We start from the raw sequence: 20,584 nt of genomic DNA, 5'->3' as shown, positions 1-20,584 counted from the left end.
CGAGGCAAATGCTTCACAGTTCACTAGAGCATAATGAATTAGAAGACCATTAACGATGACTGCTTGTGGTCCCTGCAAGACATAGATTTGGTGCACTCTTATTAGATACTACTATGTACCAGCACCAGTTTTCTAATATGTGATCGGTCTCATTTTATGAATGCACAACACTAATATGATGAGCTGGAGACAGGAAAGTCTTGCAATATATGCAATCCATTACTGACTTCAGAAATTACTTGAACTGCTTTCTCTGTGGTTTTGAATTGCTTTGTTTCCGATGGTATGTCTGCAATTTGGTTTTATCTCCATTCAATCCTGCAGGCCGCAGTAGAGCAAACCAGGACAATCCAACTCTGCAAAAGTTATTATAGAATAAGTGTAAAAAAAAAATAATTTAGATTTATTCAGTTTTTCCTGCATATTTCATTTTAATTATTCCATTTAATAACTGCTATTTCCTGTTTTTTGTAAAAGCATCACCAGGAAACAGTTAATATTTAATCCATTGGGTAACATATGAGAAACACAATAACAATTAATTTTGATTTAGAGAGTGATAAATGCACAACTGGAAAACAACAAACCAACCCAGAAACCACCACTGAGCTGATTTCCTAATTTGCTGTTTACAGCAATGTGCTGAGATTCCCCGTAGTGCGCAATGGATCTCAATTTACTAATAAATGCATCTCCTCTCAGCATCCTCAGCATTGTCTTTATTATCAACAAATGTGATGCCCAGTTGTTGCAGTGGAGGCCTGGACAGCTGAAAAACTGCTCTGCGGAGAGGCATCTGTTAATGTGTATTTGCTGCCATCTAGTGGCCACAGCGGAAAACGCTTTATTTGATGTAATGTAATCTCTGTACAATAGGGGTCACTATAAGGTCATTTTTCACATCTACATGAGTTTTGTTTATTCGCCTTTGAAAGGCCACTTTGGATTAGTGTGGGAACTAACTTGCTCTGTGTACAATGACCACTAGATGGCAGTAGATGCCAGTTTGCGTTGGCCTTGAAAGCATAAATAGGTGACATGAGATTAGGGTTATTATTTGCAGCCACTCATTTATCCCTTTATGCAAACAAAGAAGATACAGTTCATCATTTTTGTTGACATAATGGATACTGTCTCCTGTTCCTCTCTGACTCAAGCCTGTCCATTTATATGCTCGTCCCTCTACAGATTTGTTTTAATTATGCAGTCAGACACTGACTTGGTTAGTGTGTGGGCTTATTTACACCACCATGCAGATTTTAGCCTTAGGGTGTGAGCGGAACAAAAAAAAACTAAACAAAAATGAGACACATTTGCAGATAGAGACAGATGCAAATTAAGGTTTGGAGTATTGTTCAAAGGCTTGTGATGATGTGTTTCATACATTTAGATTTCCTGTATTGGTCCACTCCCCACAGATTTGGGAGGAGCCCGACTGCAGCTCTGTCCAACTGCTTTGGAGACTTGTAGAGAAAAAAAAATGCAGAGCATCCAATCACAGTAAGAAAAACTGCCTATATGCATAACTTTCCTCCTTCCTCAAATCTAAGGCAACAACCTGAGATGTCTTGAAATACTGCATGTGCACAACTACATATAGGTGCATAGAATATTTATCGAGGGGGCCAACAGAAGGGGCAGGACTACACCTCTCTCTCTCTGTCTGTCTCTTTCTGCCCTACTCCCTCCCCACCCTCCTCATCCATCCATCCATCCCTCTCCCCCCCTCCCGGCTCCCCCACTTCCCCCCTTCTTCTCGGGACAGCTTTGCTCCACCAGTTCTGCACTGTGCCGGCCTGGAGAGGAGTAAGGGAGCGGAAAGAGGAGCGAGAAGAGAGGATTTGCTGAAGCGAGGAGAGACAGACAGGGGAGAGGGACCATGGCTGCTCTCTCTGCCTTGCTGAAGACCTGGGTGATACTGCAGACCTTGTGCCTGGCTCTGGCCCAAGTGGTGAGTGGACAGGGGAGCTTGAGATCAGGCTCGGCTGCTTTATTCAGGGGTTCAGGGGGATAAGGGCCCCCACAGAGGGCCCTCTGGATAACTTAAAGCGATGGTATAGGTTGTGTGCCGTCTTGTGTGCTGGTTGAAAATACTGAAGCCTGGCAACACAGATCTATGTGTGGTGACCGCCTGGCTTTAGAGCATGAACGTAAAAGAAAAGAAGTGTTTGAGATGGGTCTGTGGAAATGCAAGAAAACTGGACAATCGTTTGTGGATTATCATCCTTATCGTGGATGGAGTCTTATCTCTGAGGAGCACCTGTTAAAGACATGGATTTTTTTTGAGTACCAAGGCTATTTTTCTGGGGTGAAGAGGACTGTTTGGTTGTTTTTTCAGTTTTTCTGGTGCAAACTTGCCACGACAGATACAAAACTGTCTGCACTGACAAACACACACAAACGCAAACTTTGTTCACCGAGTGTGAAAGCCCCTGTTTAAACAGACACCCACATGTTGCCCCTCTGGACTTAAAAGAGTTCTCACCTTCAAGGATTATTCTTTTTTTTTTAAACATATGAAGAATTCAAAGGTGGATTAAGACTTTTTTTATCATGCGGTGGACTCACTGAAGATGATTTTCAAGACAGGATGGAGAGATGGGGGTGAGGAGGGGGGAGATGGGGGTAAACAGTGCCAGTCTCATGACCCCTCCTCCCACATTCCTCCTCAATTCTTTGTTTTTACCTCTCATATATACACATTTTGTTGTATTTAGTTTGCTTTCTATGCTTTTCTATGATACTTTAGTGTTTTTTAATAAAGTCAATGGAATTTAAGTGCATGTTTTGTAATCATTGTTATTATTTATGGCAATGTTTTTTTTAGCCACACAGGTTAATCCAGATTGCATACCCAGTTTATATAATGCTATATAATGCTCTATGTATTTATTGGTGATATTATTATGGCAAGTATATTTCTTCATTTTGTATAACTGTTAAAACTGATTAATATAATATTAATATTGCTTTCAGGGTAAAAAGTGACAATCTATAGTGGCAGTGTATAATGTAAAACCTGTATGGTGCTATAGTCTACACTATTACTGCAACATTATTGCGGATATATGGAATTTACAATATATTATCTCAATATCTTTAAATAATTGTACAATTTTCATAACTGCTAAATGACCAATGTGTGCGCTTGACATTTTTCTCTTTCTGCCTGTTTCAGAGGGGTCCACCTGGACCTCAGGGCCAGCCAGGCCCACCAGGCCCCTCTGGCACTCCTGGGTCAGATGGCATTGATGTGAGTATCCACACAGGTTTGCCCAGCAGGTTTTTCACAAAGGTCCTCATTGTGCTGGAGAAATACCAAACCCAGCTCTGATCTGCAGTACTAGAGTCTTACCAGCAGGGAGCACTGAGTATGAAAACACACCGTCACAAAAGAGCTCTGTTCAGTGCAGAGAGAGGGGTCTTTGAGGAGGGATCCTCAGCTCGGTCCTGGGTTTGGGTCACAGTAATGTGATACATGCGAGTTATTTTAAGGGTTAACAACAGGCAGGTTGTAAAAATCTGTTGGAAATGAAAGCGGCTGGGCGGGTGGAGCAGGAAACAGTCTGCCGGTGTGTAGATAACATGCTTGGCTGCTAAATCCCAAATTAAATGTGAGCAGGTTTTTGAAAATTGGCTTATTTTTTTCTAAACAAAAATAAAGGCCATGATCTTGCAGTAAAGTGTGTCCCGCTATTGTATTTACACACTGTGCACAGTAGTTATTAAATCTTTCTGTGTGGATGTACTTTACACTCAACTGAATTGTTGGATATGTGCCTTTCTGTTTACACTTTGGCCATAAGAACATTAATGTAACAATATGTATTTATGCAGAAGCAACATGGAGATTAGAGAGCCAAGACAACTTTGACAATTTTTATGTCTTATTCTAAAACTTATTAGCAGCTAAAGCTGCCTAAATCATTTCTAGAAGAGCATAGTGGCAGGTTGGTAAAGGACATTTAGGTGATGGATATGATGCAGATATGAACTAAATGATTAATTGTAACGCACAAGTCTAATAGGAGATGTTTCTGCCCATGTCATTTACTTTGATAATCAGGGCTAACATGTCTTCTCTGTCTCTCTGCAGGGAGACAAAGGACCTCCAGGCCCCCCTGGTCCACCAGTAAGTTTATAGTGTACTGTTAGATGTAATATTGCAGCAAATATAACTTGTGATTTAGCTGGACCTGGTTTTCTTCATGCTGTGTTTTACTGTAGGGGTTGAAAGGAGAGCCAGGAGAGCCAGGTCCTGACGGTCCACCAGGGGAGAATGGCATTGATGTAAGTAGAATTTAATGGTGATGTGTTGTTTGAGGATAGAGGAGGTTAGATGATTATTACTATGAAATGACAGGGAAAAAAATCATTCCAAAAAGAAAATGTCTGAGAGGCTTAATATCCTGAATTAAAAGAAAAAAATAGCAAAAACCATGAGAACAGACTGATGAAAATGGCAGAATTGTTATTTTCCTGTTGAAAATATTGTTTGTTGTTCACACACTGTGAACAGCAAAATATGTGTTCAGGACCTTTTGATATATATATATATATACATATAAGTAGAATGGCAACTTACCAGGCTGAATTTCATAAATCTTGGTGGTGGAGATGAATCATGAGCAAAGGAAGAACACATTACATTACACATTCTTTATAACTGAAAAATAGCCTATTAGCCTGCATCCTATAGTTTCCCATGTTTCACAGTTTGGTTTCAATTGATAGTTTTTTTGGGCAACTAGTCAGGAATACTCACATGACGAGATGAATACTTTACATCAAACCCGTTACACTTTGCTGATGACAACAATTAAGTCTCCAGTCATCACTAACTGAATAGAGACGCTCAGATCGGTTTAAAATGATTTTTGAGCTTCCTTTGTGGATTTGCCTGATAATAATTGTGTTGCAGCTTGTCTGAGGGCACTGAGTGCGAGTCGTTGCTTCAGCCTTGATCACAGCGAAATTGAGAGTCAATGCCAAATAGTCACATGCTAACAAAAACACACACACACACACACACACACACACACACACACACACACACACACACACACACACACACACACACACACACACACACACACACACACTCTTTCTCTCTCTCTCTCTCTCTCTCTCTCTCTCTCTCTCTCTCTCTCCCTCACACACACACACACACTTGCATTCCTCAGAGGTTTAGTCAGTAATCCGCCCCGGAATCTCAATCTCAGGTTTGTTTCCCAATTACTGTGTCAACTTAGATCAGATGTGTGGTTAACCCTGCTGTGAGGTGAATTCAAGTCACGTGTAAACTAATAGTTCCTTTTTGACCGTTTCCCTGCCATGGACTTCTGTACAGCTTACCTTCCTGCTTTCATCCCTTTCCGTCTGTCTGCAGGGTTTGATTGGAGCAAAAGGTGATCGAGGTCCCATCGGGAGCCCTGGCCCAAAGGCAAGCGTCTAAATGTTGACCTGAAAAGATTATTAGAACAAATGCACCATTATACTGCTGTTGTGTGAAAAACGGGTCAGTTTTGCAGCAACAAAAACAACCCCAGGGCTGGTTCCCTTTGTGTTGTCACTGTGATGTTGAGCAGCACAACTGAACCCCTGCTGACAGTACAAGTTATATAATTAGTGTCGCTCTCTTTTTTTGTTTGTTTGTTTCAGCTGTAGTAAAATATGATCTTAGCATATTTGTTAATTCCACACCCTCAGGATATTTTTCTTATTTGTTTGTGAACGTTTCTAGCATGTAACCACTATAGTTGCGTGACTGTTTTCTGTTGTCTGCAGGGTCAACCCGGTCCAAGTGGTGAGCCCGGACCTCCTGTAAGTAAATCACAGTTATCTGTTCATTAGGTACACCGAATAAAAATACAGTCTAACACAGCAGTCCCGCTAGAAAACATCCCACCTTTGTGAAGATTAATGTGCTGAATGTTTGCACAAACTTAGAAAAAACACACTAAAAGTCACATGAAAAATGATGGCAAGTTAATACACAAGGTAATATTTATAGAGCAACAAGAGACATGCAGGTAATAAGGTGTGTCTCTTAGAACAGAATGAACTTTCATCATCAGATCCTTTTTTTCTACGTTTTTTTTTCCTGATAAGAAATTCTCATTAGAAGTTTGTTGGAGGATATAGTTTGTGGTGCTGCTGAACTGCATTGTAAGAGAGGTGCTTCTATTATTTATTAGCTGAGTCTCACTGATATAAATGGGGTGGACAAATCTGCAGAAAAAATTGCCTCTTCAAGTGATAAATATATATTTTACAATATGTATTATACATTACATTATTGGATTGTTACTGGTGTATCAATGAATATGAAGCATTTTACTGCTGCTGCTGGTCCTGGAGGAACCATTTTTCAGCAACTATCATACTTTATATGAAGTTAGGTAGTTTAGACCACCTATTGATCAGGTCCCTCTAAAGAAATGTGAATGGTCGCCTGATGATGAATGGGGTAGCAAAGAAGAAAAAACACAGTTCTGCTTCACAGAGTTGACAACTTTTTATATATATGTTTTCCCAACGTTTTTAGAATAATAAAAACTTTGCCTTCTTGGTGCTGCTGAAAGAAGAAATTTCTTTTTTGTTGGAATATCTTGTAATCTGTTGAAATGTGACAATAAGATGCTTTTTCTATAAGGGGTTGCAAGCAAAAATACCTGGTTTATCCTCTAGCGCATAAAGCAGCATTAAAAAGCAACTAAAGTCTACTCATTAAGTTATTGAGTAAATATTCTTGCTGTATATTTGCATAAAATCACTTGTGATTAATTATGTAGCATTATCTCACAGGGGTTCCGTGATACTTAAGAAATGAGTTATGAATGAGTGAATCATGCGTTGTTTAAAGCCTAGTCAGTTTCCCAGCAAACATATTGTAACCCAGCTGGTCTCATAAGGCAACCTCCTGAGTCCCTTTGGTGTTATGCCTGAATGCCTGACCAGCTGTGCCCCCTTCCCAGATGTGGCATATGCTTCCTCCAGCTGACATGAGCCTTATTTTCTATACACAATCCAATTCCATATTATCATGGAATGCAACCGCCGATTTCTTGCATCATTTGTAGCATCGTTTGTCTCCACTAGGTGGTGCTCAGAGTCCATCTTTTGCACATCCTCCAATATATTTAATTCCACAGTCATCCAATGTCATGCTTGAATGCTACACTATTAGTTAATCCTTTATTTAGCATTAACAGGCGTCCAGTCTGGGGGCTGAGCTTGTACACTCGGCTGTCTTACGCTGCACAGGCAGGAGATCGTGCCCTGTAGGCTGTTCTCTCTCCAAGACGGCTTACTTACTTAATTACTTTGTTTATAATTAATTCCAAGCACAAGACACAGCAAACACAAACTGATTGTGTTCTGTGTCTTTGTTCCTGAGCACTGTTTAACCTGTGCTGACACTGTACACACGCATTACCGAATTACTGCATTTGTTATTAACTGGCTTTCTCAAACATTAACTGATACTCTGATGGATTGGTTCCACTTGTCATAAGGTAATTAAACCCCCTTCTCCCTTCTGTCCACACAGGGGTCCGGTCTTCCGGGTCTGGCTGTAAGTAGCTCGTATGACATTACACAGTTATGCCTTTATCTCTTAATAGCTTTTGTGGTGTGAGGTGTGGAAATAATTTGTGGAAGGTGGGGTATGTACATGTTATGTTGTCCTTTGCACTCATTCACTATGCTGCCATCTGTCTAGGGCGCTCCAGGGCCAATTGGTCTTCCTGGTGAAATCGGGCCAAATGGAGCAAAGGTAGTAACTTCAGTTTATCATACTGTCTTCATGACCTACAAACATAAATGAGTCAGAATCTTTCGATTTTCAGCTTCTTATTTAAAGTTTCCTAACGTTTTTGTCTTCATTTAGGGTGTCATGGGACCACCTGGACCTCCAGGGCTTCCTGGACCTCCTGGCAAGCCAGTAAGTGTCCTTCCAGGATTGGTTGTACCTGAAAAATCTGATCAGCTGATCATCTTTCTTTAGATGATCTTTTAGTTAAAATTCCTCCAGATAAAAAGAAGACGAGGAGTTCTGCTGTGACCATCTGATCCACCTTTTCTAACATTGCTGAATAGTGGATAGGCTAAATAACTTTTATAATAATAATTTGTGCTGACCTTCTCTAAATCCACTTAGCAAGTAGAAAAATAACAAGATAGTGGGTAAGCAACAAATACCCCTGTAGCATGCTCATTACTGGACTTTTGAGGTTGACACTGATCTGATAGTCAACCTGTTACAGTTTTTCTTCTACTATGAACACATGAAATTGTAATTAATCTGTGTTTATACTATGTTTTGTGATGAAATCCATTTAATTATTTGTTTTTTTTAATTTTTGCAATATTTTGCGGTTAAAAAAAAATTAATATGTCAGTGCTCTCTGGTGGACAAACTATGCAACTCATCCCAATTACACTTAGCATATATTATTAAAGTGTCACTTCGGTGAACTCAAACTTTATCTACTGAAAAGACGTCACAGTAACCAATTTCATGAAAAGAGTCTTTTCAGTGACTGGTGAGATTGCTGTAAAAATTTAGAAATAAATTAGCTACCAGGAGCTTATTGGGTTTAATCAAGTTTATACTTTCATCAGTCTAATTGCAGTTGACTTTCTTTCACTGAGTGGGTGAAAGTAAAGAAATGAGATAATGCTATGGCTCCATTCAGAACACCTGGCAGCAGTTAATGTGCTTTTTTTTAATGTACTGTATGGTAACAAAACACCTAGCGCAGCCAGAGCTCACTGCTGCTTGTGCAGCTCCCAGTAGACACTAAGTGGTGAGGTACCAGAAACAGTTTTGAGAGGTACGCTTTTATGTCTATTTTCCAGTGGTGTATGTAGTCTCCTGTGTGTATCTCTGACTGACTCCAAGAAGGGAGGGGGGGTGTCTTCATTGAGAGTGATGTTGCCAGGCCCAGGGGAGTGTATTTGTTTATCTTTAGTGCTGTCCTAGGGTAAATAAACCCCCTTTAGATCAGTGGGCTGTCTCATCTGACTGAAGCAGGAATACATCAGCCCCTGTAAAGATACTTTACTTTCTAACGCAATCTATAAACAGCGGGAAGGAAAGATGGAAAGAGAAACAGATGAAGAGAAAGAGAGAGTGCTGGCTCAGCTCAGGGGAGAAGATGCAACTGTCTGCCAACTGTGACCCAGGTACTTTCCTCCTCCATATATCCATCTGTCTGTCTAGGGTCCTCCAGGAAAGTTCATTGGTGGAGAGGAGGGCAGTGCAGACTTCCAGGTAAGATCTTAGGACATCTCCCTTCTTGCAAATCTGTTTTGACACAACCTTTTCATAATCCATACGCTTCCTTCTCTCTCTACAACAGTGTCCTCTTAACTGTCCAGCAGGACCTAAAGGCCCCCAGGGACTACAGGGAGTCAAGGTGAATAGCCTGTGTGTTTGTTTCAAGCATCAATGAATATTTTACATTTCAAAATCATTGTGACACTAACCTGACTGAATGTTGCCCTGTAGGGACACAAAGGACGTGCTGGTGTTCTCGGAGAGCCTGGTAGCATAGGAAAAGTGGTGAGCAGCACAATCTCTGCTACAGGAGATACATGCATGCCCTCAAGCACCCATACATGTACATGCTGTACAGTCTTGCGCATCCGCCATTCAGGACCAGAAGAGGCAAGGATTAGCTCTAATGAAGCCCCCTGAGGCACATGACTGGCGCTAATCTGGCTGCGATTAGTCAGGCCTGGCCCTGGAGTCGACATGCAGCAAGCCAGATGAAGGGGGGGGGGGGGGTGAGTAGCCAGGTACATGAAGGAGAGGATGAGAGAGTCAGGGTTCACATAGCCCTCTCACCTCACTGTATTAAGCACAGCTAATGAGCACACAGTGGGCTCCGAGGGAGCAGCTCGCCAAGCCCTAGGAATTAGCCTCTGATCTTCCCACACAAGGAGCCTTCTGGCAGCGCTTAGATGCTCAAAACACTCAACGCACCAAGGAATCACTCCTCCCAGGCTGACCAGTATTTTAGAAGACCTGCAATGACTCAAGGTTGCACTGTAGCTCTGCTCTTACTTTTTTCCTCTTAAAGAGAATCAGTAAGAGCTATTTACATCCCCACCAGCTCTTTAGAATAAAACACAGATACAGCAGACGAAAACAGCACTTTTTTACTTGCTATTTCATTGATCACTAAGTGATGTCAAAGACTAAGAAAGATTATTGCATTCATCTTCATCTAAACTGCTGAAAAAATGTCTGTGGGACATAAGCCTCGATTATACTACCTTGCAGATTCACACCCAGATAGCTGTGGACACCATAGATGTGGAGTTATTATACTAGTTTCTAGTCCACTTGGAGTCCACTCAAAAGACTTCATTCGCAGGTCACCATTTACGTATTCCGCATACGTATAGAACTCCCGAGCATGCACGCTATTGTCCTTGTAGAATAGTCGATGTGCAGACTGTGTGGAGACAAATTCAGAGCTGCACTTGGACATATCTGAAGGGGTCTGCATGGACTGTTGGGACAGGAAACGGTTCATATCACACCCTTGCTTAGTTATGAACATGGAAAGTATAATGGTATGTGCCCACATATGCATTTTTGAATGCAAAAGGGTTGCACCACTTCTCAGCATTGGAAGCTTGATGTGTGTGCAATTAGATTTTGTCATGACAGACGCGTGCACTTCAAAAGAAGACCAATAAATGCCACACCCTCCTGCAACCATGCAAACACTGGCTGCACCTCACTGGCTAAATACCTCACTCGTAGGTAGTCTGCTCTTGGATTCCAAACCAGACCAATATGGCAGCTTGTTTGGCAACTTTCACTTACATTACAAAAACTGTTCACAGTTCTTTCTTAAAACATTTGCGGTTGGAAATAAGCCATGCAGCTGCCAAATCTGTGGGTTAGTTTAAAAGTTTCTCAGGAATTTCCAAAAGCAGCGAGTCCCAGCTGGTTTTGCACAAAGTAGCCTGGACTTCAATTCTGTGCAAATGAGCTGTGGGAAACATGATGTCCTGTTTCTCGAAACCCAATGTGCTACTCCCAGAATGCATTGCACAGCTGCTTACATGGACAATGAATGGGAAGCGTAGAAATGATGGCTCCTGTATATGTATCTCATAACTCTGTCCTTAAAGCAGTCTGTGTGCACATCTGCTTGGGTGCAAAATCAAAGCTTAATCAAGGCTTAACACTGGCTAAAGCACCGTGCTAAAGCCAGGAAACATTTACGGTAGCGTAGGCCAGCTTACTTAGGAGTGAAGGCAGCAAGAAATAGGTAGCCTCATAAAAACAAGTTGTGATTTTATCAGATAAAATTAAATGTTCCTTAACTGTTCTTGATGCTTACCTAAGATAATGAACCCCTGAGCCCTGCTTTATACCCAACCTATAGATGAAAAACCAGAGTAAAAATAGAGTACAATTGTATTTTTCAGAATGTTGAACTATTCCTTTTGATAATACAGACAATCCATTATAACCCAAATCAAGCGCTTCATGTACCAAGACCAAGGCTGAATATTTGAGGAGGTTGCGGTAGGTTTTTCTTCAGTCTTCATTCATTTTTGATGAGCTAACTCTAGCTAGCCAATTAGCATCAGCAGGTTTCTATAAAGCATGACTTGGCAAGTAAATAGTACACAACCATCAAAGGCCAGCTTAGACATCAAAAGCAACCATCAAGTGGATTTTCTCTCCAGTTCAAAGTTTTCTTCGATCAAACACAAGGCATATAAACCTTCTACAAATTTAGGAACGTATTCTGAATGTGCCATGATTGGAAGCAGCAGGTACAGGTGCGACAGAGAGAAGCACAGATTGAGAGAAACTAATCAGCCTGCTCTGTTTCTTTTCTTCGCCAGGGCCCCAGGGGAGAAATAGGCATCTCTGGGGAACAAGGCATCCCAGGACCTCCGGTATACTGAGAATGAAATTTTTTTCACCAGTAGTAGTTAGAAATAAAAGCTAATGTCTTCTTATTTTGCCATATTATAATCTTAAAGTGATATTTGTAGTAGTCTGTGCATGTTCATAGTCAAGGGTGAGTCTCTGTCTGACCTTGTTTTACGTTCCATCCAGGGTCCAATGGGTCTCAGAGGTTATCCAGGGATGATGGGTCCCAAAGGAGAGGCAGTGAGTAATCTTTTTCTTTTCATCTCATTCCCTAAGAAGTTTGTTGTTTTTTTCTCTCTTTGGGTATGAGGCTGTTCTCATTCTTAGATGAGCACAGAGGAGGCACAGCCAGACTTGCCCCCACTATACAAACATCATCCATTACCAGCAACGGGGACATATGGAAATGATGCTAACACAAATCTCTCTCCTCCTCTAATGAGTTGGGGTTGTCTGGGTCCTCGGTGCCTCCATCTGTAGTTAATGATCCGCTGTAGCCATCTGTCTTACTGTTAACATTAGCCGCGTTAGCCAAGTTAGCACCCCGGCTTAGTGCCAAAGCAAGAGTAGCTGGCTCTGTGTAGCTCCCATTAGCGAAGTGAGTTAAGCTCTAATTATCCCTTTATCACAATGAATAGTAGGTTAGTGTGACTTAACATCCTCTCTGATCTCAAGAGATTGATGGCACTTTGTTGTTTTCCCATAGGGCCCTCGTGGTTACAAGGGCATCAATGGACCTGTAGGAATTCCCGGTCCTCCTGTAAGAACACACACACACACCAAGACATACAAGCAGAGACTAATCTACTCATAAAAATTCTGGTACATACACAAACCTTAGATAGTCTGAGCCTCTTCATTTTTTTTGCAGGGTGAGGAGGGACCTCAGGGACCACCCGGAGAGGCAGGAGACAAGGGAGACAAAGTGGGTGACTTTCCTTGTGTTTTCCCTTGAAGTTTATTGTCAAAGCAGTGGCACATGTGGAGAAAAAAAAAGGAAAAAAAAAGAAGATGAAATATTTTTTCGAACTTGAATGGAAACAATGACCCTGATGTGCATTGTGAATACACTGAGACTGATTTGGTTATCTTCTGCAGGGCAGTCGAGGTATCCAGGGCCCACAGGGTGCAGTTGGCAAAAAGGGAGAGAATGTGAGTGAACGCACTTTTGTTTGTGCTCTGCACAGCAGTGGAGGTGATCAGACAGTGTGCCAAATGAAGTCCACTCACTCATCTGCCTGCTTTTTCAGGGTCTGCCGGGTATTGATGGGAAAGATGGCACACCTGGTATTCCTGGAGTCAAGGTAAGTGAGTGCCAATGGTGATAATGAGGTGTAGCTTCAATACGATGGCAATTTATTCCTCTTTTGCTCTCTTTCATGCAGGGTGGCCCTGGGCATGCTGGGATGCCTGGTCCTCCTGGTCCTCAGGGAGCAGCAGTGAGTGATATTTTGGTGTATTGGGGGAGGATATCTGGTTGTTTGAGGGTTGTTCAGCAATGCCACTAAAAACACATGCAAATAAACTTGTCAGTAACACTTATTGTCACTCAGATCACGTAGGGGGGCAATCTGTTCTCCTCCTCAATTCGACAAAGCCGCAACACAGACAGGGGAAACCAGCGTGAAGCAGCCTGTAAATTTTGATATGTTTGGTTTTCTGGGCAGTCATCCAGGTTAACAGTGACCCTATGACCCACACTGTTTTAGAATGTAAACCACCTTGAAATAGCATTCTCCCTCCCACCGCAAGCGATTTATCACAATCAGGCCAGTGGGTATACACAAGTGTGTGTTTGTGTGCGCATCTTTCTGACTAAGGGGTAATGGAGCATGAGATGTACACTTTACTGTGTGGTCACTGCGGTGACACGAACACTGCTGCAAACTCAAACACCGTAACTTAGCCTGCTTTATGCTCAGCTGTGATACACCATCACACACACACACACACATACACACACACACACACACACACACACACACACACACACACACACACACACACACACACACACACACACACACACACACACACACACACACACACACACACACAATCACTGTAGGGTGTATAGCTATGGAAGCCACTTAGCCTGTTTTCATTGTTATTATTATTATATCAGGCACCAACATTATTACCAGCACCTGTACACTAATACCCACAGCCATTCCCACTTGCATTTTCAGATTTATCCTCTGTATTGTGCAGAATGGTTTGATTTACATTAATTTCACTTGTGTTGATTCTGCCTGTAGGGATTACCTGGCAGCCCTGGGGCGAAGGGTGGAGCTGGAGCTAAGGTATATCTTTTAGCTGATGTTTACTACTAATTTAAGCATTTTTCAGGTTTTCATTCTTATTCAGTATATACCTTTCTCATGTAATCTTCTCTTGCCAGGGAGAACCTGGACCTAGGGGTCATATCGGCATGGCTGGTGCCTCGGGACCTTTGGTAAACATTTCCAGAATTATGTTTTTTTTTTCTCTCTTTTTAAGGTATTACAAGCTTAAATTGTGCAGTGGCGTGATTATTTGTATTTTTGCATCCTCTTAGGGTGAGCCTGGTCTTCCTGGTGAGCCTGGTATGGAAGGAGTCCCTGGACCCAAGGTATAAACCCAAAATATTACATTAAAACACTGAGAACTACTGCTTTAAACTATGTCTACTCACCTCAGCTGATATCTGCAGGGTGACAGAGGCCAGCGGGGCGCAGTTGGGCCACAGGGAGTCGTCGGCAAGCCTGTAAGCTGCATTGTGTCTTTTTCAAATGCATTTTGAACAGAGCGCAGGATGTACTTGTAACATTATTTATATAATCTCCTAACAGGGAGGCAAAGGAGAGAGAGGCCCCATTGGTGTCCCAGGTGCCCAGGGTCTTAGTGGAACTAAAGGAGACAAGGTCTGTGCATTTGTGTGCGTGAAAAAATACAGATATCATTGTGTCTAAAATGTGCATTATTGCCCAGTATGCTCACAGAGTATTGTAGTTGCACCTACTTGCCTATTGAGGGCAGTGTTTAACCATGAATAAAAGTCCAAGAAATCCACAGTAAATCATTGAATGAGGCAAGCAATATAAATAAGCAATATAAATGATAATTTAAGTATCTTCATGTTCTTTATTTTAGGAGTGAGGAAACATCCATCCTACTTTGTGATCTCTGGTGTTACTGGCTTCAATCAATATTTAGCTTATTTAGTTTATGTTTGACCATGTTTTCATGTACTTCGTCAATCCCTCTTTCTAGGGCTTCCAAGGAAAAGTTGGTTCAAAAGGGGACGTTGTGAGTAGCACTTTGGCTCTTTTAAACGGAATTGTCAGAAACGTTGTGTATTTCACCTCTAAACATCTTCGACTGTCAGCATTCTCTCTCCTTTTCTTCATCTTTTCCTCTCTGTCGCTCTTAGGGTGACCCTGGCGTTGAGGGATTGGCTGGCGAGAAAGGTGAAAAGGTAAAAAAATTATTACAGCTCAACCTAAAGCTGTTTAAGGCTTTGTGTTATGACAAAACCACCAAAGTCTTTGAATATATATATATATATATATATATATATATATATATATATATATGAAAAAATACTAAAACTTTCAGGTTTTAAATAAGAAGGTTTAAACTTTTGGTTCTCAAGGCATCAAAGCAGAGTGATATATAGCCGAAAATGTACCAAAGTTAAAAAGAAAAAGGAAATGTCTGTTTTTGAATTTGCATACAAATCCCCATATTAATCCAGATGGCAAATAAGCTATTTACATGACAGTGAAGCAACGATGCACATTAGCTTTTTGAAGCCGCATTTTTAGACATTCATTTACAATATTCCTTCTTGAATTATAGCTCAATAAGTGTCTCGGAGGCACAAATGATTGACAGAAGTGATGAATGCGAAAATGACTGCCTGTCTTTGCTGTGACAGGGTTTGTCTGGTGAACCTGGGCCCAAAGGACAGGTGAGAATCACACTGTGGATGTCTGATGATTGTTGGACTTGTTTTATCCTCTTTCATTTGGTCCCTTATGCATCTGGAATAGTTTAGTGGCTCTTTTGTTGTACTCCTTGTACATCTTTAATGCTGTTCTTTTCACAGCAAGGAATTAGGGGTGACACTGGACACAATGGACCCACTGGAGATCCTGGTAAACCGGGAGACCTGGGACCACCAGGGCTACCTGGTCCTAGGGGGCTTAACGGAGAGCGAGGAGTACCTGGCATGCCAGGCATTCAGGGATCAGCAGTGAGTCCACTTTACTCTTGATCGGAACATTATTAATATGCATGGTACATATATGGACTGATGCTGATCGATGCTTCATCAGTTGCTGCCTCTTTGCAATACTCAGTCTCCTTCTTCCACTCTCCAGGGACGTGATGCATCTGACCAGCATATTATTGAAGTGGTGCTGAAGATGTTGCAGGGTGAGTGTCTAGACATGAATATTCACCTTTGATGTCCATAGAGGAGATTAGATTAGTTCATTTCCTGAAACTACTTTCATCTCCTGAGCAATCAGTTGCTCGCTATCAAAGGTCATTTAATCAAAATGATGATGGTGTCTCTTTTGTTACAGAGAGGCTAGCAGCAGTGGCAGTGAGCGCCAAGAGGGCTGTGCTTGGTGGTGCAGGTGTAATGGGACCTCCTGGGCCGCCTGGACCTCCAGGAGCACCTGGCCCTCAGGGGTTACATGGCTTACCTGGTGCACGTGGCATCCCTGGTATCATTGGAGCACCCGGGCAGATTGGAAACACGGGGCTGAAAGGTAAATCTAAATCTGATGGCGTTGATATGTATGGGTATTACCAATAGATGTTGAAGAAATTCTTTCTTAGCCTACATCTAATGCCTTTACATCTTTCTCAAGGAAAGAGAGGTGCCAAGGGAGAGAGAGGCAATCCAGGTCAACCTCACCCAGGACCACCAGGACCCCCAGGAATACAAGGTAAGAACTGAAAAAGGTATATGCACTTATTTGAAATCTAAAACAATCTCAACAAGTTTCCACTGCCACCAAAACCTAAACGTAATGTCTTGACAAACTTCATGTTTTCTTCATGTATTAACTTGAAATGTCATGGCCAGTTCACAGGACCTGGCTATGACGAATTGCATCTTTGTCATGGCTGTTGAAGCATTGTGGCTCTTTTCCAATCTCCACCATTTTGTGTGTGTTGGGTCTATTTTTGAGAGAATAGCTCTAAAGTCGAGTAAAACCAAAAATGAAGCACACTTGGAAATGGTAATAAATGTCTGTAAAATCTCTGGAAAGCAATATGAAGCGTACTCTTTTGACTTACTGTAGGCAAAAGGACATCGGAATAGACATGAATGTACCGATGTCACCACCTAAAAAGGTAAAAAGAAAAAAAAAAAATTTAGGGTTATGGCATGGTCTTGTTTCCACACTTAAAGTTGCAACAGAGAGTGAGAAAGGCAGAAAAAGGTTGGCGGTATGGTGACGCCACAGGATTCAGAAAGCCGGAGACCAACTTTCAGTACTTCAGTGTCAAATGGTTCATTGTTGAACTAGAGAAGTACAGGAAGTTCTATGATGTATAAACCTCATATACATTATGATTTAGTCACAAAGTCTGTCTGAATTGCACTTTGTGACATTTTGCTTTTATGCAACCGACTTTTCCACTTCAGCTGAGCGGAAAAATCTTTTTTTTTTGGACTGTTTTAGTGTTTCCACTCAGGTTTTTTATGGGCCAATTGGAAATGTGCATTAAAAGACAGGTGGATGGAAACACACTTACTCACCACAGGTGAAGAAGAGGAAGCAACTGAAGGACTTGGCATTACAGCTCTTGCCACAGGAGAGCCTGCTGAAAAGCATTTTAAAGGCATCATTAACTCTAGTCATTTAACAGATGCTTTTGAATGAGAATGCAATAGAACTGCAACAGTACACGCTAATTCGAACACTGTACGACACACTCACACTCCCCTGTGCACACATACACACGACAAATATATGCATGCATACAGTGCACATGTGTAATTGAAATCTTGAATGGGGTTTCCACTGTTTACATGAATTGCAGTGCAGTTTGTCATCTTGACCCTTAGAAATCAGTTAAAACCCCTACTACCTCTAAATCCGTAGGTCCTCCTGGTGTTGATGGTGTGGCTCGGGATGGTAGGCCCGGCGAGAGAGGACCTCAGGGATCAGCCGGAGAGGCTGGTCGCCCCGGTAAGGCAGGCTCGTCAGGTCTCCCAGGCTTCTGTGAGGCAGCGATGTGTCTGGCAGCATCAGCATACACCTCACCGAGACTACAGGAGGCGGGAACTATCAAAGGACCAAATGTTTAGAGACCTATTCCCACAACACCTGGGAGAGGGGGGAGAGAAAGAAGGAGAGACGGCAAGAGACCACTCTTCTCAGTCGGATAACATCGAGAATGAGAGGTGGGGGACAATATTAATACGGTGGCTGGATATGTAGCCCCCCTCCCTCCTAGAACTGACAACCTGAAGTTTTTACTGGTGGGGCATCATGATCTTAATCCCCCACATCACCATGACAACAGCAGCTCACAGCCACCCACATCCCTCTGAATTCTCTAGTGTTTTTGGATGATGTCAGTGTCAGTCCCATCCAAATATCCAAGCCCAGCTCCAGCAGTGAAAGAGGAACAGATTCATATTGCATCTCCTTGTCTCCCACCAACACAGTATCTGAGCTGACAGGAGCTGAAAACCAAATGTGATGAAGGGTGCTACTCTTTTCAACCGTGGTCACTTTAAATGGTTTTATATATGCAATATTTTCTTTGAGATGTGTTTTGAAGTTTAAATGCCCTGTCTTCTCTTGCGACATCACACCTGACGCCTTAAAAGTGTACAAAAAGGACCAATAAATGATTGCAGCCTGAACGCCCACTCAGTACTGTACTGTATTGTAAAATGTAGTCTTTTCATTTGTAAGCTTGAGCGAAATCCCCAATTTACCTCATGTGTACATTGCCCCCCTCCCCTCCATATCCACCGCTTTCTACCCAAGTCTCATTTTAGAAACTAACGACTAGCTTTATCTCTTCCTCTTGTTGCCTGGCAACAGCATATCCCGATGGGCACTCCCATCTCCCACAATGCAGTGCTGTAAATCTTTGTAAATGTGTGTTGATTATTATGTAGAGAAAAAGGAATGGGTTACGATATGCACCAACAAAAATCCTGTGTTAATGAAATCAGTGAATAATAAGGAGTTCCTGCAGTACTAATGACTTTTCCTCAAAATCAATCAGTTAACAGTCCAAATGTGCTTTCTATGCCACTGTCAACTCTCCACAGGATGTCAGTGAATTAATGCCTGATTTATTGTCATCAAAAGAAGCTATTTATTGTTCTTTATATAGTCGTCTGTAAAAAGATTTTTTTTTCCTGGCTGTTCAGGTCTTCCCAAACCAATAAAGAGGAACCTTTTGTAAAATCCAATGTTCTTCTGTATCATGTTGGGAATGGAAATGAATTTCTTACAGCTCCTTTTCTGTTTATTTCTTCTATTTCAAATCTTTAGTATTAGTTTTAGTATTACTTAATGCATGTAAATAAACTGCCATCCTTCTAAAGCTGCATATGCTCAGCTTTTGTCAACATTCTTACACTACTAAGGCCCAGAGTTATCACCTTCATGGTATAATTAATCAGTTGCACACATGCTTGTTTCTTGCAGTGAAAGCCTACCATATTTTTTTCTCATTGTTTTGCTATCAAAGTATGCTTTTTTTGATAATGTAGCAAAAAAAGAAAAAAAGCAAAATGCAACATGGTCTGGACAGTAATGACAATGCAGCAATATCTACACATGCTGTTAAAAGTTTATGCAACCATTAATTACTAAATGTGACTGCAAGGTAGAGGCCCTATCCCAGTGGGTTGGGGGGCAAGGGGGCAACAGCCTCTGTTTGAAGTAATTAACATTTCATATCGGAAGGTCAACAACTACAGAGAGAATTAGTAAGGCATGCAAAGTGACACAAAACAACTACAAGGAGACAAAACAACCACAAGACGCACAAACAACTATAAAGTCAGATCAATTACAAAGTAAGAGCAACCACAAAGAGACAAAACAACCACAAAGACAAACAACTATACAATCAGATCAATTACAAAGTACGAACTACAAAGAGACACCCCATCTACAGAGACAACTACAAAGAGACAACTACAAAGAAGTACAAATGACTATTATGAATTGTAATTAACCACAAAGAGATACATAAAACTACAAACAAAACAACTGCAAAGAGAAAACAACTGCAAAGAGAAACAGCTGCAAAAGGACAGAAAACCCTACAAAGTGACACAAATAAAAGAGACAAAAAAGCAACAACTACCAAGTGGTTGACACTACAACAAGAAGACACAAACTACAGAGCTACAAATTACAACTATAAGATGCAAACAACCACAAAGTGACACAAAAAAACTGCAAAGAGACAAAACAGCTGCAAAGAAACACCAACAGCTGCCAAAGACACAAGCCACTACAAAAAGTCAAACCAGCTGTCTATCTTAGTGTGCTCCTCCATACAAGCGATGGGGGCATTTTTACATATCTGTGTGCAAAAGCTGACTGGCTAATAATTCACTTAATGGATAGAGAGAAGTGTGTTTGAACACAGTTTGATACAACACAGGTTGACAATAATAACCATACAATAGAG

General features: G+C 41.5%; 1 protein-coding gene and 1 long non-coding RNA gene across 2 annotated transcripts in view; one reads left to right on the top strand and one right to left on the bottom strand.

Moving 5' to 3' along the window:
* LOC129350749 (uncharacterized) overlaps nucleotides 1-15,396 on the bottom strand; it is a 35,082-nt gene extending 19,686 nt beyond the window's left edge. Inside the window, exons 1-2 of the long non-coding RNA XR_008604245.1 lie at nucleotides 12,748-15,396; nucleotides 5,356-5,463 (exon numbers count right to left, since the gene is read on the bottom strand). This is a non-coding gene — a long non-coding RNA (uncharacterized LOC129350749). The remainder of the gene's footprint in view (nucleotides 1-5,355; nucleotides 5,464-12,747) is intronic.
* Nucleotides 1,694-19,349, top strand: col9a2 (procollagen, type IX, alpha 2). The gene is made up of 32 exons (XM_023272922.3): nucleotides 1,694-1,951; nucleotides 3,179-3,253; nucleotides 4,097-4,132; nucleotides 4,228-4,290; nucleotides 5,390-5,443; nucleotides 5,788-5,823; nucleotides 7,553-7,576; nucleotides 7,724-7,777; nucleotides 7,892-7,945; nucleotides 9,227-9,277; nucleotides 9,366-9,422; nucleotides 9,515-9,568; nucleotides 11,881-11,934; nucleotides 12,098-12,151; nucleotides 12,618-12,671; nucleotides 12,783-12,836; nucleotides 13,010-13,063; nucleotides 13,162-13,215; nucleotides 13,297-13,350; nucleotides 14,170-14,214; nucleotides 14,313-14,366; nucleotides 14,469-14,522; nucleotides 14,604-14,657; nucleotides 14,743-14,814; nucleotides 15,164-15,199; nucleotides 15,324-15,368; nucleotides 15,831-15,863; nucleotides 16,002-16,148; nucleotides 16,276-16,330; nucleotides 16,483-16,671; nucleotides 16,774-16,851; nucleotides 18,019-19,349. Exons 1-32 carry the CDS (start codon nucleotides 1,880-1,882, stop codon nucleotides 18,222-18,224), a joined length of 2,076 nt encoding a protein of 691 aa, XP_023128690.2. The 5' UTR covers nucleotides 1,694-1,879; the 3' UTR covers nucleotides 18,225-19,349.
* Nucleotides 19,350-20,584: the final 1,235 nt, after the last annotated feature.

This window comes from Amphiprion ocellaris, chromosome 15, assembly GCF_022539595.1.
Source record: "Amphiprion ocellaris isolate individual 3 ecotype Okinawa chromosome 15, ASM2253959v1, whole genome shotgun sequence".
NCBI classification, from domain to species: domain Eukaryota; kingdom Metazoa; phylum Chordata; class Actinopteri; family Pomacentridae; genus Amphiprion; species Amphiprion ocellaris.
This window is presented reverse-complemented; position numbering and strand designations above follow the sequence as displayed.

What these genes read in the sequence shown, in the direction of transcription:
- col9a2 (XM_023272922.3), top strand. Translation starts at nt 1,880, where the DNA reads ATGGCTGCTCTCTCTGCCTTGCTGAAGACCTGGGTGATACTGCAGACC. An exon ending in TAGGAATTCCCGGTCCTCCT is followed by an intron (nt 12,672 to 12,782) that starts GTAAGAACACAC and finishes TTTTTTTTGCAG; the next exon opens with GGTGAGGAGGGACCTCAGGG. An exon ending in CTGGCGAGAAAGGTGAAAAG is followed by an intron (nt 15,369 to 15,830) that starts GTAAAAAAATTA and finishes TTGCTGTGACAG; the next exon opens with GGTTTGTCTGGTGAACCTGG.